Source organism: Cimex lectularius, unplaced genomic scaffold (assembly GCF_000648675.2).
Source record: "Cimex lectularius strain Harlan isolate CLEC.00 unplaced genomic scaffold, Clec_2.1 scaffold12, whole genome shotgun sequence".
Classification (NCBI taxonomy): Eukaryota; Metazoa; Arthropoda; class Insecta; order Hemiptera; family Cimicidae; genus Cimex; species Cimex lectularius.
In genome coordinates this window covers 468,563-483,927 of record NW_019392875.1, presented here as the reverse complement: position 1 = coordinate 483,927, position 15,365 = coordinate 468,563, and the positions used below count along the sequence as shown (strand labels likewise).

Genomic DNA, 15,365 nt, shown 5'->3' with positions numbered 1-15,365 from the left:
ACGAACAATAGAAACCCAACTATCGACTCTCGGTTGTGTAAAATCCAACGCAGGGATATCTTCAACTTTTAAAAGAGGGAAGAGAGGCTTTATCTCTTCGTAACCCCCTCGGGGCTTAGTTTTGCCATTAATTCTTTTTTATTTACTATCTTAACCCGTAATGAGGCTCAGTAAGACCGGCCATTAGTACGATTTAGCTGTTACTTAATGAAACCAAGGTGGATCCGGTTTGGAATAAGCAAAAAATGCTAATTATGTTTTTTATTGAAGCATCTTGTGTGACAAAAAGTTAATAATAATTTATAGTACATTATATACTAAAATAGTCTTCACGATTGAAATGGTTCTAAGAGTACTGTAGTCCAATACTTACATAATTCATTCTCAGCTCATAAATCTCTCATTCTCTCTCTCTCTCTCTCTCTCTCTGTCTTTCCCTATCTATATATTGTTTCTATATCTATCTATCTTACTCCTATCTAACTCTTTGCTGGGTTCAAATCTCTAGCATTCATGTAACCCTTTCATGGGTCAAAAACATGTCTAACATAATTATCAAAACATGAATTTAAAATTAAAGTTAATTCTGAATTGAATAACACATTTTTTGCGTATATTCTCTTGTACACGTAAAAGTAGACAATTTATGAGCAAAAATTATATGAATAATATATACAGGAAGTATTTTAGACTAAAGTCTACTCCTCACACCAGTTAAAATGGTTGTGTGTGATTAAAAACGCAAACAATTATATAATAACATTAATCTTGCAGCGTATACACGGCAGAACTGTATGCGATCTGGCACGCTCTCGAGGCGGTAGGATCTGTATGCTCCGATTCTCTGAGCGCTGTCTGGGCCCTGCGAGACGGGTTCTCTGTGGATCCTCTCGTCGTGCTGTTGATGGAAAAAATCGCCGAGTTGAAGCGCTTCGGAAAAACGGTGGTTGTTGTCTGGATCCCCGGACACGTCGGGCGGGAGGGCAATGAACGTGCGGACGAGGCGCCAAAGGCCGGGACGTCCTACCCTCCAGACCGGACCATCGCGACCAGGCCCTCTGACGCCAAGCTAGCAGTAAAGACCATGATAAAAGAAAGATGGCAGCGTCAGTGGGCCGGGTAGTCCGAGAGGCTTTTGCGTGTCAAGAGCACGATTCGTAGATGGCCCCTCGAGAACCTGAGCCGGAAACAAGGAATCGTCCTTACGCGATTAAGAATAGGCCATACACGGTTGACACACGGGCACCTGTTCTTGGGCCAAAGCCCGCGCAGGTGCCCCTTATGCAGAGAAAGGTTGCTCGATGTGTCCCACATACTGAAAACATGCCAGGCCTTGGCTCCCTACAGGGAGCGTGTAGGCATGCCATCCAATCTGAAGAAGGTACTCGAGCACTGCAGCGAGTTTCAGGGTCCCTGTTCCACTTTTTGGGGGAAATTGGAGTTTTTTATTGTATATAGTATGTCTCATGTGTTGTGTGTCTGTATGTTTTGTCTGAGTGCATGTATTTGTTAGCGTGAATGGCGAGGGGTGAGGGTGAAATATAACGTCATCATCGCCCCTCGAACGTAGGGAGCTTATGAGTATGTGTTCGGGGTCGATGGCGGAATATTTATAAAAGTACTATTCTTTTAGACCCCAATCTAGTTTAGTTTGAGAATAGGTCGGTGGAGGAATATCAAGTACTCCACCGACCAAACGGAATGAGTGTATTCTATGAAGGTATTTATGTGTATGAATGTATTTATCTGTATGAATGTAGTGTTTGTAAATAGAAGTGTAAATAGAATGGGGCTGAAATGACCTAGATGTCGGAAGGCCCAGTAAAAAAAAACATTAATATAAAATACATGTTGGAGTTTAGTTAGTAAATGTTGCCTTTGTATTGAAACAATGGTGACGGATACAACATGATCCACTATTCGTCAGGGGTATTTCAACCAATTTCACCAAGAATCACCGTTGACAAAACCCAGAACCCAGTATTTTGTCTGTGGAAATGGAACGATCTTTGTGTTAACCCTGTTAACTCTGTCAGGTCCTGTTAGACCGAGAAAAATGATAACGTAGACTTGCAAGAATCTGCTAGTTAACATTGCTCGATCTAACAGGCCAGGGCCAATGTAGTCGTGTTGCTATCCGTTGGGGCGTAAGTAACCAACATGGCAGCCATGAATTTAACAGCAGTTTTTTGTGTACACGTATTGTTATTCTTAAATACGCATTAATTAAATCAGACCAATACATTTCTTTTGTTAATTTCTGACCTGTCCTTATACGACATTAATAGATTCATCCCTTATCATATAAAGTTGTAGGCTGTGACCTTACAACTTAGGTAAAAGTTAGGTATGTCGGCACGAATTAAAGCGTGTAATTTGTTAGTACTTTTCGAGTGCATTTTTAGATAACATTTTGAATTAATTTTATTTTTTTGTTAACTTCTGACATTTAAATTTAACACAGAAGAAAACCAAAACGAACAACAACAAGCCTTTAAGAACTGTTATATTTTTATTTTTGGTTCTACCAATCGCCACGCGTAGCATTGCGGAAAAATTAATGTTTAACATGTTAACAAAAGAAGGTGGCGTTCACGATCTTACTGGACATTTCTCTATACGAGATAACACGAGTTAACATCTTACAAACATCGTGAATACCCCTGTTTTAATCAATTTTAATGGATTTGTCAAAAAACTTATGTATTTAAAAGATGTTTGTCATGATAAATATTGGCTGATAATTTTCCTAAAAGTTTACTTACTCATATTGAAAACGATTCTGTGTTATAAATTTATTATCGATTTTGAAAAAAATATTGGATACCAATTGTGAGAAATAATACATCCATTCATAGATCAATTCACATTTTGTTTCTATTGTTTCAATATTGCTTTATCCGCCAATCTTTTGATTTGGCAAAAAGCAGCTTATAAAAAAATCCGTAGCCTTTATTGACAAATATTCAACTACAAACATCCACGCCCTTTCCATAGAAAACAAACGAATTAACACCCGTATTTTCACGTCGGATATGATAATATTTATACCCATCGATTCAAAGAAGAAAAATTGAAAAAGAGCCTCCGCTCCTGGGTTTATGTAAATGGGGCAAGGCGTAGTCGGGGGATTTGAATATTTGGTAGATAGAAGCCTCGTTTCGACTAAATCGAAAAGTTAAAAGAACCTCGAGGATGAAGTGAAAACGCTCGTTTAAAATCCTTGTGTGTACGCGTTTAAAATACTTTCATAAAAGTTATTTTTATACGCAGTACAATCTCAGCTAATTCAATGAAACTATCAAAGATTTGGAATTTCTACCATGTCATCACCAGACACTATCTATTTATCTCTATTTACCTATCTACACAAAAATAATCTTGATCTCGGTAAGGTGAAGTGGATGAAAAAACAAATTGAATTTATAACTGCAGAGCTCTCGACCTATTTTAAGGTCATCCGGGCAAAACTATCTTAAGGATTTCTCAAAGTTGACATAATTAAGTTTTTAATAAATGGTTTCAAATTTCTTTGGACATAGACTTCTAACTCTAAAACTTTTGTTTTTTCGTCCACTTGACCATACCAAGTCCAGATTGTAGATGAGTTTAGTATCGGTCTTCAATGATAAATAAAAAAGACGAGAAATCAGACATGAAGCCTTGAAGGTAAAAAAACTTGTCTTTTGATGTCGAGCTTTCGGCTGTATTTGGTGGCTGATGGTCCACTCGGGCACTAACTTCCCATCGCAACCCCACCTTTTTTGAATTTTCCCTCCTTTTTGCCATTTTTCAAATGCCGTGTAATCTATTTGATTCTCGGCGACAAATGAAATGGCCACAGAGAGCTTTAGTGAAGTATACTTCATTTTAACTTACTTATTTCACTAGTTTTCGTGGTCCGCTTGACCAATTACTATCTTTCAATTAATTAATGTTTTTAGTTGATTTAAAAAAGTCGGTGTCACGGGCGGGAATCGAACCACAACCTTCGCCGCTACTCTTCCACTTGAACTATCGTGGGGAGATGGGAAATTAGTGCCCGAGTGGATCGAAGTCAAGATAGCTCAAGTGGGAGAGTAGCGGCGTATCTAGCCGAAGGTCGTGGGTTTGAATCCCGCTCGTGACACTGACTTTTTTATCTCAACTAAAAACCTTAATTAATTGAAATATATTAATTGGTCAAGCGGTCCACGAAAACTAGTTCGTAAATAATAATAATAATAAATTACCATTGTTAATAAATAAATAATACAACATAACAACAACATGCAGCAATTCCTAGTTAAGAATAGAACTGTAAATACTACTCAAGTTATAGATATATGTTATCAAATTACATGCTTTTTATCTGCTTTTATGTCCCCACGTTGCGTTTGTTATCAACAATCTCCATTTTCTCAAAATCAAATTTTTTGACAGTGTTGGGAAAAAGTGTGTCTGTTTATTTTTGTCCCTACAATCATATTCATGTTGCTTACTTCTATCCTTGAGTAACTGTTTAGTTTGTCATAATACACACTTTCACATTCCCTGTAAGAAAATTTGTAGGCAACATTACTACATAGTTCAGTACTAGTCACTGCAAATTTGAGAATGCATGGTTTCTAAGATTGTTGTTACATTTAAATGCAAATTTAACATATAAATTGAGCGTTCTATTCCTAACCATATTTAACAATTTATTAAAAAATTTCCTTAACATAAGTAATTGTTATGTATAAATATTTATGAAAGGCATTGGTCGAGATAAAAAAGTCAGTGTCACGAGCGGGATTTGAACCCACGATCTTCGGCTAGATACGCCGCTGCTCTACCACTTGAGCTATCGTGAGGATATACTTCAGTTTAATTATTACATCCATTGCAGTTCGTGGTCCGATTGATCAACTAACATTTTTCAATTAATTAATATTTATGCAAGGTATTGGTCGAAGTCACGATAGCTCAAGTGGTAGAGCAGTGACGTATTTAGCCGAAGATCGTGGGTTCGAATCCCGCTCGTGACACTGACTTTTTTATCTCAACCAATAACTTTCACAAATTGAACACATTGAAAAATGTACGAACTGTAATGGGTTTTGTACAAAGTTAATGCATGGCTGCTACTACTACTACTACTACTACTATCAGGTTCATTAGAATTGTGGTTAATCGTTTAAATTTTATCATTTATTAATTTTGTGATTAAAAGTGGGGGATAATCATTGTTGATAGAATGTTGATCGCAGTATTTTTATATACAGGTGGGAAATGAGCACAACTCAGTTTGAATACTCTACCAGTTAGGTCCAAATTATTCGTGAGTAAAAAAAGTAGTCGATACACTAGCATTTAAACGGTATCTATAGACCCATGACATAACTAAAATTGTGCATCTCCACATAATCATTTGCTAACATCTTTTTTTTTAAATAATTTATTCTAGGCTAAAAGACTTTTTCCTAACTCAGGAAGTGTTTTTATTAAAGTTCCTAACATATTTTTACACGGTTCCTAACATTTATGTTTTCATTATTTACAATAGTAAAACAATAACTTCGAAATTGGATTATTTTTTAATAAAAGTAGAGATGGTTTTATGCGCGTATCTAGTTTCCTCTTCACTCCCTCTTTCTCCTTCACTNATATATATATTTTTTTTTTTGTACCCTCTGTTCAGCTCTTAACTACAAGAATAGTGCCAAATGTGGCGATGAGTGATAGAGTGATAACAATCTTGTAGATGTATTGTTTGATGTCATGTGTTCTGTTCCTTATTTTTGTTATCAGAGTTTTACTATAATAGATCTTCGTGCAAATGTTATTCTTAGGTAAAGGACATTTACCCAGAGTCGAATAGTATTCAAACAAGGGTAATAGTGGGAATGGATTTTTTTAATACGAGAATTTCGCAATCATGAACTTAGACGGGCTCTTGACAACTCAAACACTCTGCTTCGTATCCAACCTATCTGACGTCACAAGAAGTAGATACATTCGCCTCCATAAAACCCTAGAACCTCATCCCAAACCTCTAGCACTTCACCTTTCATCCCGAACACGTTCCGACAATCCTCTAAGCGCCGATTGTCTCGCAATTTACTCCCTAGTGAGGAAAGTGAATAATGTTATGACTGGAGTAGAATAAATGGATTACGAATATAAACTTAATATTTTATAATATAAAATTCATAAAGAAAGCAAAGTGGTTTGTAACAATATGCACTGTTGTATCATCATAATATCAAAAAATGTAAATGCTTCAAGGCTGTCATTAAACTGAAAATTTATAACTGAATGATCCGCGCGACCAAACTCCCATTCAGACAGACAGAACCATATCTCTCTTCTTCCGCCATTGAAGTTATTGATAATACAATATTTAAAACGAGGCCGAAGCCTTAAAACGTCTAAATATCCCTCGTCTCTAATAAGAATAAAATATTGTACACCGCGATTTGAATAATAATTGCTCGTTCTGAATGATTGTTTAAAAGATTCTAATTAAAAAAATAGTTTTTTTATATTAAATTCTCGACATTTTGTATCAGGTGATATTTGTTGATCATACAAAATCAACATTAATACTGATGGTAAGAATATACATTTTTTTTGCTGTGTTGGCTATTATTTTTCTCTTACAGGAAACTATTTTTTTTAAAGCTTGTTCGACCGAGTATGACCAATTTAATGTTTCAATCATTATCGATCATAGAATTCGAAACCTACATTCTTAAGGTTTTCCTCACAAATGTTTTTTTTCTCAAAAACACTGGCATCCCGGTGGTTGATTTAACCTCTACTATTGGGAAAAAAAAAAAAAAAATTGAAGTCAAAAGTGAAATTTAATCAACCAGAAAGTTGGCAACTGTAGTGGTTAAAAGCCTAGAAACTTAAAATTCAGCGTAAATGATTTATTTTTCTGGTCATTCATTCACTCGTTAAAACTATTGCAATTTTAAAAATATTTGTACAAAAAGTTGCACATACACAAGAAACACTTTTATTAGACTTCACGTAAAGATTCTTGAGATCAAAGAAAACCCTTTCCTATAAATCCTGTGTTTTCTGAGCATCAAAAAACCTATTCTATACGTATTTGAATAAAAATATTCCATTAGTGGATAGAAGTGTAATTTTTTCTTTCCAAGAGGTATACGCATCGATTTGGTGTATCGGAAATTACACTTGGCCTCGGACTAACCTCACCCACCATTTTTCCCATTTATACGTATTATGATCAAGTCCGACCAGTGGAAAATTATTAAAATGGAAATATATTTAGGTCGACGGAAAATGTCATAAAGATCAAAACGTTCGACCGAATCAGATAATATCAGTTCAAAGCCCGTCAGAGCATCAGGTCACGTTTTCACATTTTTGGCGCACGACCATGGCAACTATTGCAGTCAATTCCATTCGAAGGCCCAAGTTGATAACAACACAACATTTTATCACGTGATCCAAATTTTGTTTTATTAAAATAAAAAGTTAAAAAGACAGGTTCGTTTTTTAATTTGTACAATTTAACAACCAGATTTCTTAGAATCAAGTAAAATGTTAATTGTTTCATCCGCAAAGAAACCTTACATGATCTAAAATAGTTTGTTTTATTATGTTATGTTCGTATTCTAAACAAGTAATTTTGTAAAGTTAAACATGATCATAATAAAATGGCAAAAAGGAGGAAAATTCGAAAGGTAGGTTGAGATGGGAAGTTGGTGTCCGAGTGGATCGAAGTCACGATAGCTCAAGTGGTTAGGGCAGCGGCGTACATAGCCGAAGGTCGTGGGTTCGAATCCCGCTCGTGACTCTGACTTTTTTATCTCAACAACTAACTTACATAAAAATTAATTAATTGAAAGAAGTTATTTGGTCAATCGGACCACGAAATGTAATGGATTTAATGATCATAATGTTAGGGTTAAAAATACTTTTAGAAATACCACATTAAACTCTTTACATTCATGTATCAATAATTTTATATCATCTACAATTAAAAATATATTGCTTTTCTAACCAGAAATAATGTATATTTATAGTAAATTTACGAGTGCAATTTCCAGTCAGAAATCCTGCTGCCTTTTTAAGCCAAAAATAACTTCGTTAGAGCCCGTCATTCGGCTTACAATCGGATATAATCCAAGTTTTTAGGCAGTTTAAGCCGACCTGATCCCTTTTAACACAATATTTGCAGACGAAAATCGCGTATTAAAACTGTTGAAAAATGATAATACAAAAGAAGTAATACGTTAAAAGTTCCAATTTTCTGTACAGCATTGATCCCGTGCGTGTGTGTGTATAGATATTGAATTTCTCTGTGAGAAAGAGATAGAGATAGATGGATAGGTTTAATGTATACAGTATACCCCTCAGATTTTCTTAAAGTTAAGCTTTTATGAAATCTGGATTGGAATATATAAGAATAAATATGAGTTTAGAAAGAACATGTTAGGGAGAGAGAATGAAAGAGTGAGAGAGAGAGAGAGAGAGAGAGAGAGAGAAATAAGTGAGCGAAGGAGGGAGAGGGTGAGAGAATGAAGAGAAAAGGAACGAGAAAAAGTCTAAATGGGTTGTTCGTTAAAAGAAATAGAGATATCTAGTTAGATAGATACATAGAGGGAGAGAGAGAGAGAGAGAGGGAGAGAGAGAGAGGGTGAGAGAGAGAGAGATAGATAGATAGATAGATAGATAGATAGAGACAGAGAGGGAGGGAGAGAGAGAGAGGGTGAGAGAAGATTGAGAAAGAAAAATATTTTTAAGAAAGATTGATAGATTGAGATAGATAAATAGTGACAGATAGATAGATAAATGGATAGATAAAGCAAATAGATAGAGATAAATAGGTGTATATATATATATAGATAGATAGAGAGAGAGAGAGGCAAAAAGAAAGAGAGAGAGATAGAGAAAATTACTATTTTAGTATTTCATCTCTCATAATGAAACAACGCTTTCCAGATCAATTTCAAAAATCATATGTGTTCTGAAAATATTAATATTTGGCTTATATTAATTATTAATTATATTTTTGTTATATTTGAGAAGAAATTCGAGGCCCTCCCAATCGCGGTTACTGTTTTTACTGGATACCTAAGTAAAGGATGTCAAGACACATTTTGTTTTGGTATTCTATTTTTGAAGGAAATAAGAAGAACAAAACTATTTTCTGTATTGGGAAATGCGTATACAAAGCATGACGCTTTGTTATAAGGCAAAGGAATTCCTTTGCCTAGAGATTTTTCCCTATCAAAGATTGAGTTGATAAGCTTACCTTTGATACATGTAGGTTATAAGGTTTTTCCTTCTAAGGTATAGGAAGACGGAAAGAATTTCTTATGACGAAAGAATTTTATTTAGCCAGAAAAATAAGCGAAAGAGTAAAATTAATCACAACGATCGTGTTAAAAAAAAGTTGTCGGGAAGGTTTAAAAAACACTATTATTATTTTACAAATTCATATTTTTCGTTAGTCTTTCTTTTCCGAACTTTTTGAAAGCCACTTTTCCAGTTCTGCTAATTCCCTTGGCGTCCCGTTTACATCTTCCGCATCGCCTGTCTTTTCACAATCGTCCATTCCGCTTTTTCGCATCTTCTCAACTTCAGTGTAGAACATTTGCTTGTTCATGCCGTACATGATCCCAGCGAAAAGAAGGCTCCAACGGGTCAGCCTTATAAACGGAGATACGTTGATCGGCGGTTTGTAGTCACGAGGCATTTCCAGAGTAAAGGCAGAAGCGACACCCGATTAAAAACTAACACGGATTTGTTGTAAAAGCCAAACAGCTGACTGTAGTAAATAATGGTTTGTAAGACAACTGGCGCGATCTGTACTGGTTCCATTTCAAATTTCAACTGCCAAAACCATGCAAAAGTTTGAAGTACTACTTACTTTCTGTTACCCGAGGTTTCACGCGCTTTTATAAATTAGGGCTGTTTTCTCGTTCTTCGGAAGTCAATGTACGTTAGCCCTTACATCATCTCTTATTAGAAATGGTGAATGATGGAGTGAGTGCGGTGTTCAATCCTTTTTTAAAAAAGATTGTTCTTACTCACATTAAGTTGTTTTCCAACGATCCTGATTCGAGCTCTTAGCTCATCATCAGGTTGAAGGGTTTCTACAGCCACATCTTTCGACATGAATTGCAAAAGTGAACCCGCCGATACCCCCGCCAACGCGACGTTCCAATCGGAAGCTGGTTTTTTAATGGCGCTCAATTTGAACGTGCGAAAAGCGGGAATTATAACACAAGTAAATATTATAATGGTAAATACTGTAAGAAATTAATTATAAATTAGTGATTACAAAACAACTTTTCGATTTTACGACATACGAATACGGTGAGCATGAATTTCAACATTATGTCCCGATGAAAATGGAAAATCAACCCTTAAAGTCAGACCGGCTGACAAGAATAGCTTCTTGGAACTCTAGCAACTCCAAACCTTCGAGCATTGTTCAAATTTTATTTGTATCTTCTCCTTGACCCTGTCCTCGATGAACTACCAAAATTAGACCCTCGCTGCAACAAGTTCCCATCATCCTCTGCAGGTCCAGAATGAGGTCAGCTACCTATCGGGACTTTGATAAACTGATTGCCTAACAATGGGACGATTCCCCAATACATCGTAGCGAAAGCTCTACCTTGACGTACTACCCTTGCGGGGAAAAGGGCACTGGGACAGGAGAAAGAAAATTATAGCGAAATCCTTTAATTCAACCATTCCACCATTTCGAAAATTGGTGGCTTATGTGTAGTCATCTCCGAAGAAGACCTCAAAAACAATGAGCAGTTCCATATTAATTTCCATTCTTGTGCTGAGAGAGGCAGAGAAAGATGAATAAATAGATAGATAGATGTAGATTCATAGAGAGTAAATAGATAGATAGAGAGGGAGAGAGAGAGAGAGTGAGTGAGAGAAAGAGAGTGTGTGAAAGTTAGTCTGAGACAGACAGAATAGAAAAAGAAGAGAGAGCCACAAGTTCGTGCGCGCACGAGATAAAAATAGTAGAGGTAGATGGATAGTTAATAGATAAATAGTGAGATAATTAGAGCCTTAGAGAGAGAAAGAGAGAGAGAGAGTGAGTGAGAGAAGGGAGTGAGAGAGAGAGAGAGAGAGAGAGAGAATTATGCACGTGAGTGGGTACGTTTGATACCGAATTGATTGTATATTCTGCCAAATTACCGAAGATTCCTTTCATTTATGAAAGCCCCTGTACATTAATGTTCGGCTGTTCTGATCCGAAATCACAATTAATAAATTCTTCCTGTGGCCCACAAGGTCGAGTTTGAATTTTTTAACTTTGACTTGATTGGACCAACAGCTCTCGAATTACATTTTTTAAATTAGGTAATTAGGTAAATAAAATTTTTTAACTGATCGAATCGTTCATATTGGTTAAACGTCCTTTATATTTTATTTTATAACTAGCAGGTGAGTCAAAGTAAATTTAAGCATGTATTTTCAAATATTTAACATAAAATAATATAATGGTTTTTTTTTCAAACGTACAAAATCAGAAAAACAATAACTAGAAAGGAAGTATTTAAAAGTTTTAAAATAAAGTGAAGATATTAATAATTGAGAAATAAGACAAGAATCACTGCTGTATAACAAGTCAGAGCTCTGTTAAAGACGGATAAATTAAACAAAAAATAGTGGGCGGGATTTTAATAATAACGAAGGCGAAGAAAACAAACATTAAAAACCAGATTTAGGAAAATTTGTAACCCCGGGGAATATTTCGAGTTAAAGTATATTTTTACTCCTTGTACTCTTTTCGAGCTCGCTTTTGTAATATCCGACTAATTGGGTCGCATGTGTGCCGGGATCGTAAAGCTTATTCGGTTTCAGCTTTTGCTTGTCGTGGGGTATTTTCCTCTCTCCCCCTCAAACAATTTTTATACTTGTGAGATTCATGCTCCTTACTAGCTAAAAAAATATATATTAAATCGTCAGGGGATTTCTCCCGAAATACAATTCTTTTCATTCCTTTTTAATGAAACGCCCAGAGCAAAATAGTAACCATCTAAATACGAGGTCTTATTGTTTCTGAATAAATTATAACATAAACATCATAACAAGTGGCTTAAAATTTTAACTAATTAAAAAAATGATTATTCAAAAATTCTGCCATTAAAAACAAATATGTGTTATTCCTACTGCGACTATTGTTCTTCTTTTAACAGTGAAAGTAATAATACCCCCGCAATATCCTCCCCACCCTTGCGCGCGGTCGTGTGTTCAAAATGATTATTTAACACAAAAAGAAGCCTACAAAAACTTCAGTTTTGTTGTCCTTACTTTTTCTTTTAATGGATGGTTTGATTTCTCTATTATAGGCGTTATTATGTGAAGGGGTTTTTATAAAAAGTCACGCGATCCAGTACCATTTTTACGCTGAATTTATTTAAAAACACATTCTCATAATAATGTCTACAAAAAAAATCAAGGGGGGTTAATGTGTTGGCAGTGCTTATCATTGCAAGCCCACATACTTAGAAATGCTCTCTTTTCAAAACCAATGGCACCCCGGGGGTTGATATGACTTCTGCTGTTGCAAACTCTCGTTTAAAAAAGAAAAAAATAACTTATGTGAATGGAAGGTTTTCAATGATGTAAAGTAGGTATGTTATTTGTGTATTTATGAGTTTAATGTTTGTCCATTTCCAAGGATTCTAGTAGCTTGATTTGCCGTCTTTGTTCCTAAGAGATTTTATATGTTCTTGATATTTGTCTTTTATTTTTCGTCCTGCCTGTCCGATATACTTGTCTCATCATTTACATTTTATGTCGTTAATGTCCCTTTTTTAAGTATGCTGGTTTTGTGAATGTATTTTTTGCCCGGAGGGACGTTTTTCAAATAAAAGGTAGATCTCCAATCACATTTCGAAGGGAACCTAATATTGACTGGGTTGATAAAGAAAATCGAATATTATGCAATATGTATGGTGTTTATTGAGCGTTAGTCAATGATTATTTTGAGTTCGTGAGGTGCGACATAGGTTTTAGAAAAACATTTTCTTTATCGTGCCAACGTTTCGATTTTTATTGAGATCATCTTCAGGGCTCAAAGTGTTTGTTTTCAGTGAAAATGTGTCATCCTTGTGTGTCGTGTTGAGAATGCCCACACTCACGAAGGCACTCTCAACAAGACCCACAAGAAGACACATCTACACTGAATACAAACACTTTGAGCCATGAAGATGATCTCAATAAAGATCGAAACGTTGGTATGACAAAGAAAATGTTTTTCTAAAACCTACGACACACCAGACGGCATTTCACGAGCTTCAACTAATTGTACAATTGTTCAGAAATCGTGAGATGCGGTCTGGTGTGATGTAGGTTTCAGAAAAAACATTTTCTTTATCGTGCCATCGTTTCGATCTTTATTGAGATCATCTTCAGGGCTTGGGATGTACAAACATTGTTTAAATTTAACAAATACATGTAGGATGTGGGAAAAAAAGTGAATTTATACAATGCAAAAAAATATTTTTTTTATTCAATCAAAGTATTTCTACTCACTCAAAGTGTTTGTCTTCTGTGTAATTGTGCCATTCTTGCGTGTCGGACTCGAAGTTACGATAGCTCAAGTGGTAGAGCACGGCGTATCAAGCCGAAGATCGTGGGTTCGAATCCCGCTCGTGACACTGACTTTTTTATCTCAACTAAAAACCTTAAATAATTGAAAGATATTAAATGGTCAAGCGGACCACGAAAACTAGTAAATTTATTATGTAATAAGGTTTTTACCCCACTAATCAATCATTAATTTAGTGGTTTGTTGTCTGATAGGATATCGATAATTGTGGGTAATGGTTCTGTTAATTAATAACTGCTACTCTTCAAGTTCATTCCATTCGGTTCAGACGACTATATTTTTCTTAGAATTTATGGCATTATTTTCCTACTTATACATTTTCCGCAGAGTGAAATTGGTAAAATTTCATACCTGTCAATGTGAGCTTTATATATCATAAATCATTTGGGTTTATCAAATATATACTCCGATTTATTCGATCTGGTGCCTTATTGTCTTTTGATTAATCTGTAACAATAATGTACAGATATCATTGACATTTCGATAGGATTGTTGTCGAATAAATGAAATTACGTCTAGCTTCCAAAAATTATAAAATTTTCTTCGGGTGTTCTTTTAATTTGATCAATAACGAAAATAATAACGATAATAAAACGGCATGAACTGGGATTACTGGCTAAGTGAGTAAATACTGTAAAAAAGGCTATTAAATCAAACTTAAGAACATCCAGTCATGGGCTAAACTAGCTTCTTTTTACACGGATCGATGCTTGTTAAGCCTCCTAGCTTTCTCTATTTTCTTTAAAGATAACGAGGATTTCTCAAGTGAAGGAATCTGACGGTCGTCACATTAAGCTTCTTACTTTTGCAGATGGTATTGTTCCCCTAGTCGACGACCGAAAAGCCTAGCACAAAAAAGTGTTCGAATTGTTTTATAATTTTTGAAAGCTATTTTGAAGTTATCGGACGAGAGAAATGTGTTTAATTTATGTGATAGGCCTTGAATAAATGGCATGGAAATGTATGCTGGTTTGTTTGTATTTGATACACTTAATGTAGTCTAATTAGTAATAGTGGATGGTGTTAGTGTTGAGTTGTATTTGTTGATTATTCTGTTAATAATGTGTTTAGGGTAGAGATTGTTATGGAGGATCTGTTTGTATATCTTTTGTTCTTGTGGTGAAATGATTCATGGCATAGGGTAATCATTCTGTGAAGTAACCCTTTGGCCGTGTTTATTATTGTATGAAGAGGACGGTGAGATGTAAATTTGAGGTAGCGATCTGTGTTTCCTGGTTTTTGATACCAATCTGTGATTAATGTGCCATCTGGTTGTTTTATGACGAGTGTATCTAAAAAATGGTATTTTTTTGTTGTTTTCGATTTCATGTGTAAATTTAGGCGTGGGTGAAAGCTATTAAATGTATCTAATGTAGTTTGAATTTGATCTGTGGGAACTGCTGACAATATATGAGTAAGTATTGTATTTAGAGAGGAAGGGTAATGTGAAAGGAAGTTGTGGTATGACTGTATTTAATAGGTGGGTCATAATTATGCCTGCCAGTATTGGGCCTAGGTTGCTACCCTTGGCTATACCAAATAGTTGTTTGTAAAATTGATTGTCGTATGTAAAATATCCGTTAACACAGCAGTGTCGGATCATTGTTACGAACGTGTTCTTTGGTAGAGTTGTGTGTGGTGTTACGTTGGGCCATTTATCTTTAATAATGTTCAGTGTTGTGTCTATTGGAATGTTGGTAAACAATGATGAAACATGAGAGAGTAGTGTGAGGGGATGTGGATATTATTAATTTTGTTAATGAAATGAAATGAA

General features: G+C 35.3%; 2 protein-coding genes and 1 non-coding gene across 4 annotated transcripts in view; 1 reads left to right on the top strand and 2 right to left on the bottom strand.

Annotated features, from left to right (window-relative positions):
• LOC106665877 (limbic system-associated membrane protein-like) overlaps window positions 1-15,365 on the bottom strand; it is a 489,908-nt gene that overhangs the window by 417,312 nt on the left and 57,231 nt on the right. The gene's annotated exons all lie outside the window — the stretch shown is intronic.
• On the top strand, window positions 7,722-7,795 carry Trnac-aca. The gene has a single exon. It is a non-coding gene; the product is annotated as a tRNA-Cys (tRNA).
• Window positions 9,405-9,797, bottom strand: LOC106665878. Its single transcript, XM_014392680.2, has one exon. The coding sequence runs from the start codon at window positions 9,698-9,700 to the stop codon at window positions 9,452-9,454; it is 249 nt and encodes an 82-aa protein (XP_014248166.1). The 5' UTR covers window positions 9,701-9,797; the 3' UTR covers window positions 9,405-9,451.

Excerpts from the sequence above, each read along its gene's own strand:
- LOC106665878 (XM_014392680.2), bottom strand. The coding sequence starts at position 9,700 with ATGCCTCGTGACTACAAACCGCCGATCAACGTATCTCCGTTTATAAGG.